The 20711-nt window shown below is 34.9% G+C and overlaps 1 protein-coding gene across 2 annotated transcripts; it reads left to right on the forward strand.

Annotated features, from left to right (window-relative positions):
• The first annotated feature begins 342 nt into the window (after positions 1–342).
• rin (ras GTPase-activating protein-binding protein 2) lies at positions 343–16944 on the forward strand. 2 transcript variants are annotated; one of them, XM_068765919.1, is made up of 10 exons: positions 343–477; positions 6627–6772; positions 7933–8074; positions 9422–9580; positions 10063–10330; positions 11071–11196; positions 11686–11928; positions 14105–14328; positions 16010–16169; positions 16547–16944. In XM_068765919.1, exons 2-9 carry the CDS (start codon positions 6675–6677, stop codon positions 16157–16159), a joined length of 1410 nt encoding a protein of 469 aa, XP_068622020.1. In that variant the 5' UTR covers positions 343–477; positions 6627–6674; the 3' UTR covers positions 16160–16169; positions 16547–16944. The 2 variants fall into 2 exon arrangements, with proteins under 2 accessions (XP_068622020.1, XP_068622028.1); XM_068765927.1 differs by having other exon boundaries at positions 6632–6772.
• The last annotated feature ends 3767 nt before the right edge of the window (positions 16945–20711 follow it).

Genomic DNA, 20711 nt, shown 5'->3' on the forward strand with positions numbered 1-20711 from the left:
TGTGAAAAAATAATATTAAATATAAACACCATATATCATCTACTTTTTCTCTCATTATTTACTGTTTTTAATATATACCTTAAAAAAACTTATAACTTTGCTTTTACAGTGTAGTCATAGCTGTATTTCCTATAATATTTAACTGTTTTTAGTAAGCCAAAAAATCGAAATTATAAATTATTTTGTAAGTATTATTATGGTGTATTATGTAAACAAAAGAAAATTTTATTTAATTTTAAATTGATTAAATTTCCTAGATTATTTATAAATAAAGATACTTTTTTTTTAATTTTTTAACCTCATTGTAGAATTTAAGAGGGCTCAACAAAATAGTCGGGCAACACTTATCACCAAATTGACACTGAACGGTGAGGTAGGCTTTTTTCTGTTTTCAGTCCTTATTTATTGTGAAAATTAAGCGAATTTCGTGACGATTTGTTGCTGATTACACCATTTTGATGCCTAAAATTTACTGAGGTAAGTTTTAATGTAATATAACATGTGTTACGTACTGTGTAGTTGTAATATTTTGGTTGTCGGCGGAGGGATATATTTCTAGAGGTTAAAACCCTCCTGTTTCGTTGTTATGCCAATGCGTAAATCGTTACCAATATATAATCTCTCAATTACATTTTTTCGCATTGTTTATACTGAAAAATGTAATCGTGTGGTATTTTTTTTTGTTTAAAATGGTAGCGGGAGCTTGAGGTCCGATCATGGAACGCCATGCGTGCTTTGACAAATCGCATTGTTAGCTCTTTTAACATTTAATATTACAAGTCAACGTTTTGATTGTACATCGCGCCGGTGTCGACACTCAGGGCAGCCCACGATCGACATTTGTTTACATGAATGTAATCGTGGTATTTTACAGCCAAACAATAGAAATATAATATTATATCACAAACCTTTTGTTTCTTTTTGAGAATATTACGATTAATTCAAGTATTTCTTTTTCACTTGTACTCAAACAAGCTATTCTTTAAATTAAATTAAATTCATTTATTTTTGTTTTCAAATGTATATATGATAGTTAATATTTAACGAAATATTGTATATACTATTTTTAGTCACCCGGCGGAGACTGTTCCTGATAATATATAACACATGTCATTGATTATTGATAAAGATGTAAAGATGTGTTTACATATATTTGTATAACAAAATGCCATACTAATGGCATTTTCCATGAAACAAGAAGGTTATATTGAGAAATATAAATACAAAAAATGTATTATGAGAAATCCAAAATTAGTGCAATGTGTTTGGCTGTGAAGTTTGGTTCATTGAGAAAAGATTAGACTATTTTCAACAATACAATTATTCATCCCTTCTAATCGCTAACAAAAATGTTACAAAAAATGTCCTACAGATAATATAAAATGGTGTTTAGATCACTGCTATTAATATTACCCATACACACATAGCTTATAGTATGTTCTCCTAGTAATATATATGTATGTATAAATTAGCATGTGTTTAATGGTTACTGTAAAAACATAATTAACAAATGTGTCATTATATATAGATAAAGTAATGACAATAAACATCTTAATGAAATTATGTAATAATTTATTAAAGGGTTTCACTTTTTAGAATAAATTCATCAGAAATACAAGTTGTTTTAATATAAATATTAAATATTATGTCACACTCATTACCTAGGGTTGCCAGATGCCAAAAATAATTGTTAAGGTTCTTTTTTCGTTTTTTAAGTGATAATTAAGCTTGAAGATGAATTGCTGGCTGGTAATTAAGAGTACTTGTGAAGGTGATCATAAATGAAAAAAAAAACTCTTGTAGTGTTTTCTTAGATCAGGGTATTTTTGAAACAATTGTGACTTTATTCACAATTGATGGTATTTTATGTAGGCTTTATTTGATCCTAGTTATGACAATATCAGGCTGTTCAGGTGTTTTTTACATTTCACAAGTGAACATAAAATGATCTACTGGTAAATAATATAGAAAAATTAAACAAAGAATTAGCATACTTACATAACTACCTACATGACTTAGAATGAATAGCCTATGATAGCCATGGTCTATTTCAGACCTTTTATTTTGTAAACAGGATCTTTAATTGCATTGTAATTTTTCAAATAATTTTAATTACCTTCCATACTTATCTATATCCTAATCAATCTCTTCATTACTCTTATTACTTTAATTGTTTCATTCCTTTCTATCCTTCCATACATTGCCTCAATTCCTTTGCCTTTCCTCCATAGTTCTACAATTATTATGTTTATTATTTTTGTTGTAAAGATGTGCTCTTGTAGCATTCATATGACATGCAAGTCATTGGTATGAATGATCCGGTACTAAATGTAAAATTGTTAAATTAAGGATAAGCACTTTAGACCTGACTACCTACTTGACTTAGATCTAGAAGAGCATCTGATGCTATCTGATGTATTTTGTGGTCATAATTCTGTTATGAGGTGTTTCAATTTGTTTTATTTTAATTTATCAAGTTTTGCTTTAATCAAACCAAATAATTGACATCAAGAACAGCTAGGAGATATTCTGTCAGATCCAGAATATATAGGCTAGGATACCTGGATACCCTATTTGCTGGTTATAGTAATTAGTCAAATTCTTACAGCTGAAATAATTATAGTAATAAATACAGTAAATAATATGGTAATTTAACTATAATGTTTAAAAAAATAATCCACATATATTTTGCAACATAAATGTCATAATTATCTAAAAAAATATTTAAATGTTAAATGTCAGTATCAAGTATTGCAATGTAAAGTTATTGTATGCCATTAATGTGGGTGTACCGTATCTATGCATGTGTAACACCAATTGTACCACAATAGATACTATTTGAATTTGAATGTTAGTTTATAGAAATAATATACATTGAAAATTATTTTTTCATTTTATAACAGTACATTGATATAGACAGAAGAGTTCTTTGGCTGTGACAATTATAACAAATCACCCTGTATATCTTTAAAATTTCTCTATCATACCGCAATAAAAAAGATAACACATGGTTAGATTGCAAAAATTACAATTTGAAGATAATAAAATTACAGTCTAATGCGGTATTTGCCAACAAGGGGCAATTTTAATTAGACTCTAAACAAGTTTAACCCTTTCACTCTAAAAAAAAATGTATTATATAAGAATTAGAAAAAGACTAAGTTGGGGCATGGCACAAAATAGGTTGGGAAACACTGTTCTAATATATATAGCAGGAGTGGCCAACCTGCTCCTCTCTGAAGGATATATCGCGGCTGTCAATGAATGTACTCCAATTCCTTTTTCAATTTTATATTAAAACAATATTATTGTTTTGTATGTGTTTCAAAATTTATTAAATTACATACAATAAATTAAAATGATTAGTGCAATTTTGTAACAAAAGCAAAAATTTCGTTATATTATTTATCTATTAGTGTGAATGTATTTCCTGATAAAAAAAGTTTTAAATAACAAATTTTGAAAAATCACTTGGACTATCAAGGAGGTTGACCACCAATGGTATATAGCATAAACTTATTATATGCCATTATAGAGGTTAACTTCTAGGCTGATTATGTATATGTTTATACTGATATCTCTTGGTTTCACAGATTCTTTTTTAATTTGAATGTTAGGTTCAAGATGTTACACATGGTTGCTATGATGTGTTATGTATCTATACAAATAAATAAAATTTCAGTGCTTGTTTTTAATATTAAAATACTGACAAGTAGCTGATGTAACTTAGGGTACTTTGATTTTAGAAAAAACATTCAACAAAAAAAAACTACATTTTTTTTACATTCCATGCAAAAGCACAAGCACAGCTAGTCTTTTATAAGAATAAATACTATTGAATTTTAATATTTGTTGATATAAATGAACTTGATTCACTGTCTACTGGTTAAAATAAAATCACACAGCAGGCTTATTATGTTATTATTTTATAGTTAGTTTATTAAATTTGCAGTGATATCAGTGAAAACTACAATAAAGCATGGTTTGTTTTATATATACACACACACATGTACATATTTATATATATATATTTATATATATATATAAATATATATATATAAATATATATATATATATATATATATATATATATATATATATATATATATATATATGTCATATAAATTAACATATAATTGTAATTGTGTGGTAATTATTTTAAAATATAATACAAAATGGTTTGTTTACTGTGCTACACTGAATTTTATTATAAGTTGAAATAAGAATTTTAATATAGATTTCAAAGATTATTAATATATCACTAACAAAACGTGACATAGATAGTGTGGGACAGAGATAGTACTGTATGAACGAAATTAGCAGATTGTCTCATTCCAAAGGTTGGTGTGCAATATTTATGGCCGGGTACTGTAAAAACTTGATTTGATAACGGTGTTATATTTTTTATAAACTTCAATGGAAAGGTCATTGTTATATAATATAATCAATTTTTAATCTAAGGAATTTGCTTTACTATGTAATTTATATTTATAATCAAATGAAAGAATTCAATAAACACAATTACAAAAAATATTAACGAATTACTTTAGGAGATATATTTATTTGAATAGGCCATTACAAGTACTTTCGAATTATAAATCAGCATAAAATGTCGACATTGTTGTCTTGGGAAGCTACCACCGGTTCGAAAAGCAGTTCTGCTGAAAGCCAGCGAGAAACTCAACAGTTGCTCTTTACAAACATAGTTTTATGTAAAGAGTGTGCAACAATAATTAGCTTCGAAATTCCACGCCTTAACATCAGTATAGTATTATTGGATACAATAATATACTTTTGTATTGGTTTTTAATCTCTCCAGTGGTAGATTTGAAATTGATTTTGAAATTTTTTTGACATACATACATACACTTATGAACATAAATAAATGATTTGACGAATTAACATCATAAATGATTTATTTAGTTTTTAAAGATGAAATGTAGGAGTGTACAGATTATTTTTATTCCTTGTATTAACATCATGTCTTTTGACATTTGATTGCTGTTTTTTTTTTAATATTTTTCAGATATTTTTGGAGAATAAAAATTTTTTATAGATATATTGTATTTATTAAAGTGTTGATGTTTAGTCAACTAAATATAGTTTTAGCCATTAATTTTATATAATATGACATTTGTTATAGTAAATACTCAAACTTGAAATATTAACAGAAGTAAAAGAAGTAAATATATGACATATACTGTAGAAGATTTAAGTTCCCCCATTCTTGGGACTAAAACATTCTCTCAGATACCGCTCAGTTTGAATTTGCATAACATATTTCTGGACTTAGTCCAAAATTCTGTAGGTTTTTATAGTGTTTCCTTTTATAACTATGCATATGTTTTATGGTACACTATTATTTTTTTATACTAATGAGCCTTTATTGTTATTTTGATTGACATCATGTATTTGGGGGCCCTGGAGAGATGTTTTGATTAAATGTAATATTTAATATTTTCATCTTAAATCTTTATGAATAAAATATATCTGAAGTAGTCGAAATGTTATGATTTAGTCCAAGGTTGTTCCAGAGTTTTCTTATAATATTTATTAGTAGTATAATATTGTAGTAGAACGAGCAGTGGTAGTCCATAGGTGGTAGACTAGGACTGGCGATCATAGGTCAGGGCATCGATTCCCGAAATACAATCTTATAACTCACACTTTGTGCATTAATTATACAGTATTGCAACTGCTCACAAATAAGTTTCCAGAGATAGGCTGCAGCGTCCTCTGCATACCATAATACCTCACTGCAATCGCCAATCCACCTGCCAAGAGTGGCGATTATGGTGTATTCCCTCCTAGATACCTTTGGGAGAGGCTTATGCCGTACAAAGTATAACAATTTTAATACCAAATCAACATATGAAGTGATTGGCAAAATCATGTTGCAAAGGAAATTTGTCACTGCTATCTCTCTCTCTCTCTCTATATATATATATATATATATATATATATATATGTTTATGTACATATAATTGTATTTAAATATAATTTTATTATTTAGTAAGCATTAATATATTTATTTAATGTGCTTTTATGTGACTGTCTTCTTTCTCGATATGATTGTACTTATTTATTTGATTTTTCATGTCTTATAATATTAACTTGTTTTACCTACCTTTGTTAATTTACCTCTGCACCGCCTAAACGGTTAACTGCGCTAAGTTCACCATTATACGAAAATGTAAAAAAAGTTTTTAAATGAATAAATAATCCATCACTCCTTTCAATGGTTTAATTGGCTTTCTTACATCTAAAAAATAAAATTTTTGCATTTTTAATTTTTGTTTATGTTCGCATTGAAGGCTTTACTTCACATTATTTTCTACTTTATTTTATTTAATTATATATTTCATAGTCTCTAAATTTGTACCTCATTTGACTCTTAACAGAGTTTAAGATGGAAGAGCGTTGGATGTGCATAACTTTTTTAGTGTTATTAAACTTGGAGGTTCCTCGACCTCCTGGACCTCCTGGACGTCCTGGACCTCCTGGACGTCCTGGACCTCCTGGACGTCCTGGACCTCCTGGACGTCCTGGACCTCATGTGCCAATAATTAGTTTCACCGTAATGTTATCTGTGCTTGTGTGTAAGCATTGACGTGCATTATCCGCAGGGTAGCGTATAGCGGAGGGCTGTACACTGCGCATTGTCAACAAGAGCGATGGTAATGGAGGCATCCCCATCACCTCAGAGCGTTGGCCGCGAGTTCGTCCGCCAGTATTACACGCTGCTCAACAAGGCGCCCGCCTACCTGCACAGGTGAGAAAAAAATTAACTACCCAAAAAAAAAACTTGCAAAATAAATAATAATACAATTCATATTACTTAGTTGTATGTAAATGAAAAACTATTATTTTTATTACAAAAAAAATTAAATTGGGAATTTAAAAAAAATATTTTGATTTAAAATGGTTTTATTTAAACTAAGAATTTCTTTGTTTTTTTTTTTTATAAATTAGATTAAGTTACTATCACACCTATGAGCATATACAAAACGATACTACTTTTGTATACGGGGTTGGGGGGAGCGGTATTCCCCTTCGGTTTGAAAGAGGAGTACCTGGGTACAATGGATGGATCTCAGTGGAGCCTCCGGACAAGTAAGCCTTAAAATAAACAAGGATAAGATAAAAGTGATGCCTAATGTCTACGTCGTGCCTAATCAAGTAATTGTCGAAGGTGCAACGCTCGAAGTCCAGCTTGATAAGTCGAACTTCGACAAAGAGATCACTCGCTGAATTGAACTTAGATAGGCAGCGTTCGGCAAGTTCCGAAATCTCTTGTCGTCCAAAATACCGCAATGTCTGAAGACGAAAATCTTTGACCAATGTGTGTTGCCGGTGATGACATGCGGATCCGAGACGTGGTCACTTACGAGCCTTATAAGTAGGCTCAAAGTGACCCAGAGAGCAATGGAGAGGGCTATGCTCAGAGTTAGATCGAATCAGATGATGAGCTTCATAGAAGAAAATGGACGTAGGTCGAAGAATTGCACGTTTGAAGTGGCAGTGAACGAAGCACATCGCTCGTGTAACAGCTGTTCTGGAGTGGCTACCACGAGCCAGTAGACGTGGCGTAGGTATACCCTCCACTATGTGGACCGAAGACAGGGCAGGACCAGGCACCATGGCGATCTTTGAAGGTTTGGAAGGTGTATGCCTTGCAGTGAGCGTCCATCGGATGAAAAGAAGATACAGTCTAATTGTGGCAATGTAAAGCTCAGATTCATCTCCCAGTTGCCATGTTTCGCGCTATTGAAATCACGTAACCCTGACCTTAGCGATAAGTGATATGATATATTTACAAATACATTCATCGTGTACAAGTTATACTATAATTCCATACTTAGTATATTTGTAATAGATATATATTTAATATGTATTTAAATATGTTTAGTCAACAAAATGTTTGTGTTGAAGGTTCTACAACAACTACTCGTCCTTCGTCCACGGTGGGTTGGACGCGCCCAACCGCGAGACGCTGCCCGTCGTCGGCCAGAAGCAGATACACAACCGCATCCAGCAGCTCAACTTCCGCGACTGCCATGCCAAGATCAGCCAGGTGCGTTGCTCCACCTACCTTCGAAATCTAATACTATTCTTATCTCATTTCACCGAAGTTTGGAACAAAAGATGGAATTACATCTTTGTAATTCAAACATCTTGTCTGGGAGGTTCTAAAATAAAGAGGAGACATCTGGCTCGACCATGCCAACTCTCATGTGTTCAGTTTGGAGCAAGAGATGGAATGATTTTATCTCCTAAATGAAACTGTACCATCTTGCCTTATATAAATTTCCCAAATCCATCAAAAGAAAGATATGCTCGATTCTGTCACCTTCCATATATCAGAATTATCCTAATCAGGCTCTACTGGATGAGAAAAGGGTAAAATGGCTGAAGGAGTATTCGCCTACCAGACTGTCCCTAATAAGACCTTTTACCCCTAATAGCCTAGAGTTTCAATTTTGATACCAATCTTTTAAACCGAATGTTCATATTACTATTAGTTTTTTTTATAGGTTGGCTGTACGTATTTTACTGTTGTATAATATTCTTTCCAACGAAATTAAAAAAAAAAACATCTATTTTTCCCTTCATCTAGACCCTAAAGCAAACACACTAATATTTAAAAAAAAATCACTTTCGTAAATCAGGCCATTAAGGGTTAAGTTGAATTGCTCCTTATTAAAAATAAATAAAAATCAAGGGCGGGTAATAAACTGATATATAAAAATAATTGTTATATAGAAATAAGGCATATTTAAAAATTAGTAATTTAAACAAATGTTAAAAAAAAAATTAAATAGGAATTGTATGTGTATGTGAGATATTGTGACGAAACAAGAAAAATAAATAAAACTGAACTGAAAAACTTAGTGAAATCAAAGTCCGTCCCAAAAAATAAGAAGAATAAGAAAAGAAAATGAGCTCCCTCTGTATTGAAAACTTTGCAGTAACTTAATGAGCCATGGAGGGATGTATGCTAGAGATTTCTCTTTGAGTTCATATCAAGGATTGGCTTGTTGAAGTCCATACATAAGGTGCTAGACACAGGCTGCTTTCAACTGCTCTTATTAGGAATCTAAGGGGGAAAGTCCATACCCAGCAATAGACATCTTTTAGCTGAAATATGATAATAATTGTATTCTTCCATATATGAAACCACAAAGGTTTGAAACTTTAATCTAGAAAGAGCATACATCAATCTCAGCCAGGGCTTTTTTATCATACTAAAACCATTTATTCAGAACTAAATTAAACTATCTGCTGTATTTACTGTAAAAAGAATCAGACAAGTTAAGGAACACTTATTGAATTATTTTATGTATAGAAGAGTTCATTTGATTGTAGTATAGTTTATTGTATCTTGAGGTATATAATTGTGTAATTTTGTGTTTTTGTGTAGGTGGACTCGCAGGCCACATTGGGCAACGGGGTGGTGGTGCAAGTGACAGGCGAGCTGTCCAATGGTGGGGCTCCCATGCGCCGCTTCACCCAGACCTTCGTTCTGGCGGCGCAGTCCCCTAAGAAGTACTATGTCCATAACGACATCTTCCGTTACCAGGTCAGTGTTTTTATTTACACTCGGACATAAAGCATATTCATGGAATAATTTTATACTAATATATATAATGTAAGATAGTTTTAGATTATACCAAATTAATGAACGAAGTTGGTATAAAGCTAGGTTAATTATCACCAGCATATCATTTAGATCCACTGATGAAAATTAGCTTTGGTCCAATAGACATCATTTAGGCTATATCTGATAGTGTGTATGCATAAATGTGTTACACTTTATTAAAAGATGTTTTGTTGTGAAGTTTCCTTCTGCTTCTTCTACACAACTATAAGACCTTGGGAAGCAGAGTCAAAAATAAAATAGACTAAAAAAAAACAGATAATAAGTTGACGATCAATAAGAGTTCTGTAAAAAGTTTCAATCTTGAATAAACATTTTATGTTGAAGCTGGTTGAAATCGTCTTGCGTAGTGTCCTCTTTAGAACTTAGGTCGAAATTAAAATGTAAAATATTTTTGTGTCCAGGATATAGTGTTTTCTGATGAGGAAGGCGAGGGCTCTGGACGATCGGAGGGCGAGGAAGAAGAGCCGGGCACGGTGGCGGGCGGGTACTTCCCGCCGCCAGCATTTCCTCCTACTTTTCCTGCGCCCCCCGCTCCGCCGATGCCGCCTATGATGTCGCCTCCCGCCGCGCCTCCTGCCCCCGCACAGCCCGCTCCCGCGCCCGCACCGCACCTAAACGGTCACCCGCCGCAGATAGACGACGCTCGCCATCTCGTGACGGCACTGCAGGGTACGGACATCATCTTACCTCACAGATTTCCAATAGAACTGGTTGGAAACATCCTTTATCCAATATATTCTGATGACTAACATGGTCTGTCATGTCATGTCAACCTTGTGCTATGGTGGAGGTATGGAGGACATCATACGGGACGCTTACTGCTCTATGGTTACCACTCTAGAACGTTAAGGTATCAACAGGAATCTTCTGGGTTATGTAACCCACCCACTGCAACTTTAACTTGTTGATTTCCAATTGAAGACAATTGATGGACAAAAGCTATTACAAAAATTTTAAAACTATGTGGCCCACACTGGTTGCCCACTATGTTGCCCTATAAATATTATACTCTTATAGCCAATTGTGCCAATGACACCGAGTACACATTTCCTTTTTGAGACTTTTTACAGCCGAAATTATGATGATGATGATGTAATTTTAAGACAGTTAAAGAGGGTGATTATATAGCTCATTTGTCATTGAAGCTTTCTATTTCCAATCAACCTATTTAATGTGATCGCTCTGAAATATCCCACATTTTTTTCCTATTAGAAGTTGACAGGCCAAGAACTTCTGGCAATATGAAGTCTTTGGACATAAAGAATTTTGAAGAAGGTTTTTCTTACTATATTCATACATCGAATTTTGGATATATTGTAATCCTTCCAAAATTTGTATATATACTATGATTTTATTAATTTTTGTAAAGAAAAATATTACATCCATCTTATTTAGATAAATGTTTGCAGCAACCTCGATATCAGACCCGGTGGAGCGAGAGCCGGAAGTGGAAGTGGAGCCTGTTGTTAGTGTTCCCCAACCCGTTGTGGAGCCGGAGCCCGAGCGTGAACCAACACCCCAGCCACCACAGCCTAGTATGTATCCAATTTGAAGCCAGTATGTACCAGTCTGACCTGGGGCTCCTAAGGAAGTCCTTGAACTAACTTAACATAGGTTTAGAATAAACGCCCTAAGCGCCATGCTTTCTTGAACTCTCCTGAAAAAAATAACTGGTACGAACTTGACTTTGCTGGTGATGTCTTTATGTGTACCTGATGATGACTTCGAAAAGATATGTTTCTGAGATCTGATTAGTGCTTTTGTCTATATAAGGGGTGGCCAAGCTCTCATTGTGCGAGCCATTGTTCGACATTTGAAATTTTTTGCGAGCCGCCTTTTAATACGGATGTAAAACACTCAAAAGAATGTTGTTTTTTTTTTTACAAAAATTATATTTATTGAAATTAATTTAACAAATTCACAAAATATGTTACCTTATGTTGTATTTTAAATGTTTTGTTTTTGTATATAAAGATTACTCTATATTACCATAAAATATCTATAGATTGTTTATAATTCGTCAGCGATTCCGGAACCGAAGACCTACGCTAACCTGCTGAAGTCCGGATCCGGCGGTACGATGACACGTGCGTCGCCGCCAGCGCCGCTGCCCGCCCCCGCCCCTACCACCGCGCTCACCGCCGCCCCTGCCACCGCGCTCGCCCCCGCCTCCGCTCCAGTCGCCGCTCCAGCTCCCGCGCCCGCGCCCGCCGTGCCAGCTTCGCATGAGCAGCGGCCGCGCCCGCCTCGCGTGCAGCAGCCGCCTGGTACTTACATAGCTTCTAAATCAACAAAGTTAAAACAGACTGGTAATTGCGAAATCTAAAATGAGTGTTAAATGTTACGTAAAACTTGCCTAAAAGAAAACAGGATCAGAGCCATGAACGTTGTCAACGGACTGAACGAAATGAACGGAATGAACGAAATTCTCCCCTGTCCAACCGTGTACCTAATGCACGATACAGAAGCTTCTAGACCTAATATTTACTCAATATAATTCATACAAAATTATTTATATTACATTATAAATAAAATATCACTTCCAGTCTTTGAAACATTTTTATGTTGTTGAGTAAAAGCTCGTTGAACATATAAGAAACACTGTTACTGCTGCTACTTGATTTGGTTCTTGATTCTCTTCTTCTTTGCTTCAGTTGACTTATTTATACTGCGGCTATATCTATATAATTTGCGCAGTACGACTCGTGAGTGAGTGAACGCGCACAGGTCTGCATGTAGCGTGTAGCACCGTGCGAGCGAGACAGCCATAGGGATTAATTTTTGACATACTAGTGGTTCATTGGGCGTTCCCCATAAATTTATTAATTAAAAGTTTACTAAACTATCTAACTACTAAAGTCTCTTAACTTTTTGAGTGCATTGAGGACCGCCGGCTACCTCACGGTACCCAACAATAGGTGCCGTGAGGGCCGCCGGCTACCTCACAATTTTTCATCTGTACATCTAAGGAATATTATTTTTTTTTTCGACTCTCCGGTAATTATTAGCTTCATTAGGCACTTAGCAACTGGATCACGGAATGGTATACGATTTGGAGCATGTTTTAGAAGCGGTTACCATGAGTGCCAATGAGACCACGGGCGGCCTCACTTTTTATATAAAATTTACATTAGAATATGTATATAGAAACCTTTCTTTGTATTGAATTCACAATTTATTCATATTTCAAAGCTGGCTTTGGAAACCTATCGTGTTTTCTGTGTTACAAAAACGTGACCCGCCGGCGACCTCATGGCACACCGAGTACTTTGTTGCCTTTAAGTGCCATGAAGGTCGCCGGCGGTCTCAGTACATAATGATACACATAATGTGTTATATTCATTCATAGAATGTAAAGATCCCAAATTTTTACATGAGGAAAGCCTACACTTGATATTTCCATTTGGCACCTGGGGAAGTCATGGCCAAAACAGCTTAGCAGTTAGAAGGTTAAGAAGCAATTATGCTGAGATTGTAGTGATTTTAAAGTTTGGGAAAGGATTGCTTTAACTATTGGATTAATAGTATTTGTGAAAGTGAACAAAAAATATAACCCATTGTGATTGTGGAATCTTAAACAGTTAAATTTTGAGTGTCGAAGAGACAAAAATTCTAAGTACTTTAAAAAGGTGACAATGACACGTCCGCTTTCAAAACAGATTGAGTAATTAAATAAATAGACTAGGGAGATGTAAATGAAATAGAAGTGATGTAAACAAATTGAAAATTGTATCTGTGATGAATAACCTGTATCAGAAATAATAATACAAAACAGTATAGTATAAAAATGTGATGACTATCTAAACCTATGATATTTGAGGAACGGGATGAAGGAAGAGAGGCGATGCATGAAAGGAAATTAGTATGTAGAGGAATCATTGAATTAAAGAAGAGTAAATAAATAAAAAATATATGTAAAAAGAATTATTAAATAAAAGAAAATGCAAATACCTTGTCCTGAAATCAGATAGGGAAGTACAGTAATACCCCGCTTTACGCGACCCCGTTATACGCGGTTTCACTATAACGCGAATTGCAAATTTCGCGCTCAAATGCCTCGAATTACGCGAAAGAGTGCATATAAATATAATGTAGTCATCAACTTCTCTATGGTGTCTTGACCATCTGTCAAACAGTTAAAAACAGTGTTGGGTGTTAGGAACGTATTTTACAAGAACGTAAACAAAACGTTACCCAAAAGACAATAGATGTATTTTTCCGTAAAAAATAAGAGTATGTGTTGCATAAAGTGTTCCTAGAATTAAAGTGATTGATTAAAATGATTTTTACTTTTTTTTAATATTTTTTGACTATGTTTAATCATAAACCTCGTTATACGCGAATTTCAGTTAACGTGATTTTTTTGGAACGTATCCCTCGCGTAAAGCGGGGTATTACTGTACAAGGAAAAAAAAGGTGATGATGATTGTGTTGTTCGGACAGCGGAAGGTGGGCGACGTTACTCGGACTCGCAGCAGCTGTTCCTGGGCAACCTGCCGCACTCGGCGACGGAGGAGGAGCTGCGCGCGCTGTTCGCCCGCTTCGGGCCCGTGGCCGAGCTGCGCGTGCACAGCAAGCCGGCCGCGCCCGGAGCGCCGCGGCACCCCAACTACGGCTTCATCACCTACGAGAGCGCGCAGGCCGCGCACGACTGCCTCAACGCTGCGGTGAGAAACCTTAAAATCAATAATAATAATATCTTAGTCAATGTTCTCCAAAGTAGAACTACTAGGACTACGTGGACTTTTAGGGGAATCCAGGAGTAACTTGACAAGGGTCTACATTTGCGTAAGAAAAAAAATAAAGAGTCTTTTAGTAAGTTGGGGGTCCATGGTTGGTCCACTTCACTAACATGAACATGAATCGAATTCGAGTGCCGGTCTGGCGTTAATATCAGGAAGGAGACAATAGCCTTCCTGATAGGCGAAAAAGAAACTAGGAAAGAATTCCTCGCTTGTTGCAAGAAAATAGTTAAAAACGTTATACAAAAAAATAAAAATCCAAATATACAATAAGAAATGTGATAAAATAAAACTCAAATGTGATATATAATGTATTATAGAAAATAAGTAAAAATGTAAAATGAAAAATATAAAAAGAAAAGAGGAAAGGATAATAGATGAACAAAGCAAAAGGGTAAGAAAGTAGAATTGTAGCATGAAAGATAGATAATAGACCGAAAGAGAAAGTAAAATATGAAAGAAGAGAGAGAAAATAAAGAATCAGGTGAAAAATTAAATTGCAAATAAAGTCCCTGTCCCACCATAAATAGGGGTACGAGAGGCCCCCAATAGCGGAGGGTCATACAAAAAAAAAAACATGAACATGAAACTCAGCGACTGTTGTAAAAATTTTAATATTTAGTACATTGTGTCGGAACTCAAAAGCGGGAGGTTGATTAAAATGAGAATTGATTAGTTCCTGACGCTTGAAGATTGTGTGAAAAATGAAGTTTTATCAAATATTTTATTAATTTAAAATATTTTTATTCATGTAAGCATTTATATGCACTTTTGAAATGTCGATTATTTTAACTTTATAAATAGTTTGCTACCATCGACTCGGAATTTGCTGAAGAAAGACTCGCCAGTTGCTCTTTTAAAAAGAAACTAGCTGATCCCGCAAACGTTGTTTTGAAAAATTAAAGTTTTTAATTAACAAATAAAAAATAAGGGTTGATCTTAGAGGGGTGAAAATTTAGGGTTGTATGTATTTTTGTATGCTGTATCATAATAAAATAAAAACCAAAAAATTTGTCAAAAAAAATAAAATAAAAAATTTAGGGGTGGACCACCCTCATCACTTAGGGGTATGGAAAATAGATAGTAGCCGATTCTCAGACATACTGAATACGGATATAAAATTTGGTAAAAATCGGTCAAGCCGTTTCAGAGGAGTTCAAGTTCGAACACCGTGACACGAGAATTTTATATATTAGATTTAACAATAGTTTAAAATTTATTGTACATATATTATAATATCAACCAAATCCCAACCATTTCGATCAACATTAAGCCCTTGAATGCTTACATACCAGCCGATATACACCCACTGCACAAAATAGGCCTCGTACAAAGATGACAACAGTAACCTGTGTTGCCTGCAAGCTGTATCCCACCACCTTAACTATGTGGTCGGTACTCCAAAGCCTTTCAGTCCCAATGGCCACGAGCACGAGAGATGAGCAATTCTTAGAGCAACGTTGTCCTTAGTTGTTCTGCTGATCTCAATATTTCTATATCGCAGCGAAGCTCCGAGTGTGTTCTCTCCATTGCTCTCTGGGTGACCTTGAACCTACATATAAATGATATGAAATCAGTAAATAATGCATAACCTTGTCCTTGTCAGCTGACAAAGCCGCTGTACTTCCCGGCGGACAGCGCGGAGGGCGTGAAGCTGAACGTGGAGGAGAAGAAGACGCGCGGCCGCGAGCCGCCACGCCGCCGCCCGCTCTCCTCTCACCGCGCCGCCTTCCAGCGTCAGCCCTTCCGCCGCTAGCCCGCGCACGGTGAGCCGCCCGCCATCCATTCCTCATACACTCGCCATACACAAATCATACACCACTCACCATTCACACATCATACACTTACCGTTCACTTATCATACACTTCACCATTCACTCACAATCCACTAACGTCCACACATCTACTCACCATCACTCGCCATCCTCTCACAATCCATTAACACCTACACTATCCACTAACATTCACATACCACCAAGTTATATCTAGAAATCATCCACACAACATCCATTAACATTTAAACTAGCTACTCATCACCTCATCATCACCATTCACCGTCAATTCATCATCACCTGATCATCCACCCACCATTCACCGCCATAACGCCCAGAGCCATATGTAACAATGCATTCCTTGTCAACAGAACCCCCGCCGGCGCCGGCCTTCGCCCTCCTGTATTTAAACGACCGGAACACTAAGTTTAACGCCACCCTGCACCACGGCCTCGGCAGTGGGCGTGCGGACCACCCATTCTGTTATAACTCACGTCCCAGGTTCTATTTCAATAATAATTTGTAATTATTTTTAAGTTACTCGGCGTAATTTTATAGTTTCTATATTTTTTAGGTTACTCGCGTACTTTGCATTGACTAATTGTATAACTTTCGGTTTTGCCTAACGTTTGAAGTACTGTTGTTGCGTACAGTAGTAATGTTGTTCACTGCTAAACAAAGCTTCGCAATTCGCTTCTCATTCTACGTAATTAGATAGTAAAATTATCATTTCGTTTTAATGCGCGTGCGTCGCCTTTCATGGTTGTAACGTTCCTGTCGCTGTACATTACCGAAGCCGTTGGGACATCAGCCGTCTCCGCGAAGGCATACACCCTTATTCTGTACTATTGTAAAGACTTATTATTTTATGTTCTTTTTTTTTTAAATAAACAATTGATTTTAAAAAAAGGTTTTTACATTGCACCCGATCGCTTGGTCGGTGTTCGCTTGATCTTGCAATCTCAGCGGCGCGAGGTTTTCTATCGCTTTACAATTGTATTAATAAATAACAATGAAATGATAAATTCGACTGTGGGAACACTCAGTCGGTAGAGATGAGCCACAGATTATAAATATTTAATCTGTCAACGATCGCGTAGCTCTTCCGTAATGTTCAAATAAGGAATTAACTCGCAAATATATATATATATATATATATATATATATGGAGGTAAAACCATAGACAAAATGGTTTTGTCAATAACTTCAATATTTAAAGCAATAAAAATATTTTTTTTTATCTGTGGCGTGTGTAAATTAGTTTGTCTTTGGATAGTTTGTAATGAAATTGTCTATGTCCATTTAATGATATTCGTTTGAAATGATCGGGCGTGGACTGAAAATTATTTAATCTATTTTTACCTAAAATTTGCTTTTTTTTTAAATCAAAATACGCACAATTACCATGAGATTTTAAATAAATTGTTTAAATAAAATCTTGTACTCGTACTAAGAGAAGATTTTTATTCATTGGCAACATTTATTTTATGAAAATAAAGTAAGTAATTTTAATATTTTAAAACAAATCAAACTCAGCATTTGAATCAATCTCCACAACCGATCATTTCAAACATGGATGCTGCGTCGTCCAATATAAATTGCCTTTGACAATATCTCATTAAAACACGAAAGTTTTTAAATTTATTTCGTATGTTTTTTTTTTAACTCACACATGTACGATGTCTACGCTGGTGGGATCCCATGTGTGGGCATCCTGTGGGCTATCTAGGTACTTGCGATGGTAGGTTGAAAGTATATTCGACTAAAAATTTAAGCAACTGACGCCTGACGAGTGGTGACCGTTTAACAGCATAGATGTGGTGGTCAAATCAATATCTGCTATGTACTATTTATGGTAGACATTTTGACCGCTATGACTATAGTCTACTCGCGTTAATAAAATAGCGACTCATTGTTGACCTATATATGGTGTTTACTTATAAAATTGCTAATATACGCGTCCTATATGAAGAGTTTATTTCTGGTCATTGTGAACACGGTTTTCCAATTTTTTATAAGTGGGCCCAAGGGCTGTGCGGTAACGAGGACTAACTATATTAGCGCGAGCAGACTTTGAACGATTTTATTATATATATCTTTTTTTAACGTAGGTCATATTAATTTGACAAAGGTAATATATGTGTAACTTAATATATGTCATTATTGCCAGGTCGCCACTCGTAAGACAGTGTTGCTATAGTGATTTGAATTTAAATTGTGGTAATTTTAAAGATACGGCGTGAAGCCAGTTTTGTGAAATTAGTATCTGCTAGTTACAGCGGGTACTTGTTGACGTTTGCGTACCAGATTTATCAAAACGTTTACTATATCTTTAACTATAATAGTTTTTTTAGGTTATAAATATGGTACGCCACGTCACAGCCTGTTGGTGTAAGTGTTTAGTGAATGTCTTGCCTTTCCTTCGCTAACTTCGGTCAATAAAATAGCAATAATCTCTACAGTCTCACGATGATAGAACTAATCACCGACGTTGGTGATGGACAGCAAGACACGTATTCTGTATGGCACCTTGACAAATGCTAGCACACGATTATAAATAAACCACTGTATTAGATGACGTCGATTTAACTCGTTTCTCTAAAATATTTGTAATGTTAAATGCGAGTGGTTTAGTTTCGACAAAAATAAAACATAATTTTCTCATGTTTCGTAAATAACTCGAGTTTTAACATTACAAATAACGATTTATTATTATAGAAATGATATAAAAATAGAAAATTAAATTAAAATTAACTTCCACTTTGATGTACATAGTAATAAACTGGCAACGTAAATTAGACTAGATCCACGTGTTTCCGAACGTATTTAATAATTGATCCTATCTGTGACAACGGATGGCAAGATGGCGGTTTTCCCGCGCGTTTTCTTGTCATCGCTTGTGACAGCTGTCAAGTGCGCAGTGAATGTCTTATTAAATCACAGCTTATATAGATCATAGACTGCATATAAATGTAAACTAAATTATGTTAATATATGAAGTAAATCTATAAACTTCAATTCAACTCACACTGCCGATTGTGTAAATTTGTTGTAATAACCTCGTAGATGAAACAAATCAATGTCTCAATTTATATTAAATCTTGCCAGCCTATTTATAGATACTCCGCCTGAAAAGTAGCATTTTTTACTAATAGATTTTTTAATTGTAAATTAAAAATAAATTATGTATTTTTTTTAAATTCACTGCGTACATGACGGCTATGTACCTTAGTTCTGACTTGTTTACCTCATGTCGGGAGAAGTACCATTGAAACTGTGAATTTTATTGGTTGTGTCCATGACGAGTTGTTTCCACTACAGTTGCCCTCTGCCCTCTGCCCCCTCGGCTGCTTCCAAAAAAAACCTCCCGAGGTCTTAAGGTTACTATGATATATGTTGCTCTGTTTCGGTTGGCGTCGAATGCAAAGGGCTTGTCGGTTGTAACATTTGCAATAATACAAATCTATAACTACCCTACAAATGTTGAAATTTGAATATAGGGCGTTGAACAATACATTTGTTGGCCGAATTCGGGTTCAAAAGACCGGTAATCTAGTCCACGTTTCGATGGCATAATAACGAAAAAACCCTAACAATGCGGCAACGAAACCAGCAAGCGAAGCGCCCTCAAAATCAAATTCAGAGTACTTATTTATTGTAAATACTTTGTACTGCATCTCGTTCCGGACGGACATCGGTGTATATATCAAGCTATGTGGTTTCGGAGGGTAGAAATACATTTTTTAACAGACATTGAAATGTCTCCAAGATTTTCTTAGTAAGCAATATTGACTCATGTTTATTGTATTGGTGTATGTATCAATATACATAATAACTACATGTTCTGGTTATATTTCTTTATATGTCCATGAGTGTAAAACTGTCTAAAACATGTGTAATTATGTTGTATCAAGCCGAATTATACTATTTGCAATTTTAAAATTGTAATTTACCTTAAAATATTTAGGAAACAGGAAAATATATGGAATCTTAATTTAAATCTAAATCATTTTGATTAACTTTAGGCCTATGTCCAGCCGTGGACGTTTTATGCGCCCAAAGACTTGAAGGTGAAGTATCTAAATTGAAAATTGACAACGCGTGCATTATGACGAGCTAATCTAAACTGGTCAATGTAAACACGGCTTTCGAATTGGTAAAGGAGCGTGGCTAAGCTGAGCAATGTATTGGATTTTAAAAATATTGAAACTTGTTTCGATTTTGAGTAGCATGAATTTTCAATGTACCCTACAGTTTAAAAAAATTATTTGGTGAAATGAGACAAAAGTTTGATGTGTTGCCGATGTCCGTCCCGTGTGATATTGTAAGCAAAGTTCAGACCCCGCACGATTTGTTTTTTGGCAGAGTTGTGACGAAACAGTTTGGGGTCTAAAGTTTGTCCGGGACAATTTTTGTTTTCCGATAAATGTCCGTCGAGCTGCGTTCTGGGAAGCGACCCGACGCGGAAGCGCGACGGCGCGGCCCGCTGTCCTCTATAATAGAGATGTACTTTTTGTAACAGACTGTGTTTTATTT

This window comes from Battus philenor, unplaced genomic scaffold, assembly GCF_028537555.1.
Source record: "Battus philenor isolate CCGP_79_NKW_IND1 unplaced genomic scaffold, ilBatPhil1.0.hap1 SCAF_10, whole genome shotgun sequence".
NCBI lineage: Eukaryota > Metazoa > Arthropoda > Insecta > Lepidoptera > Papilionidae > Battus > Battus philenor.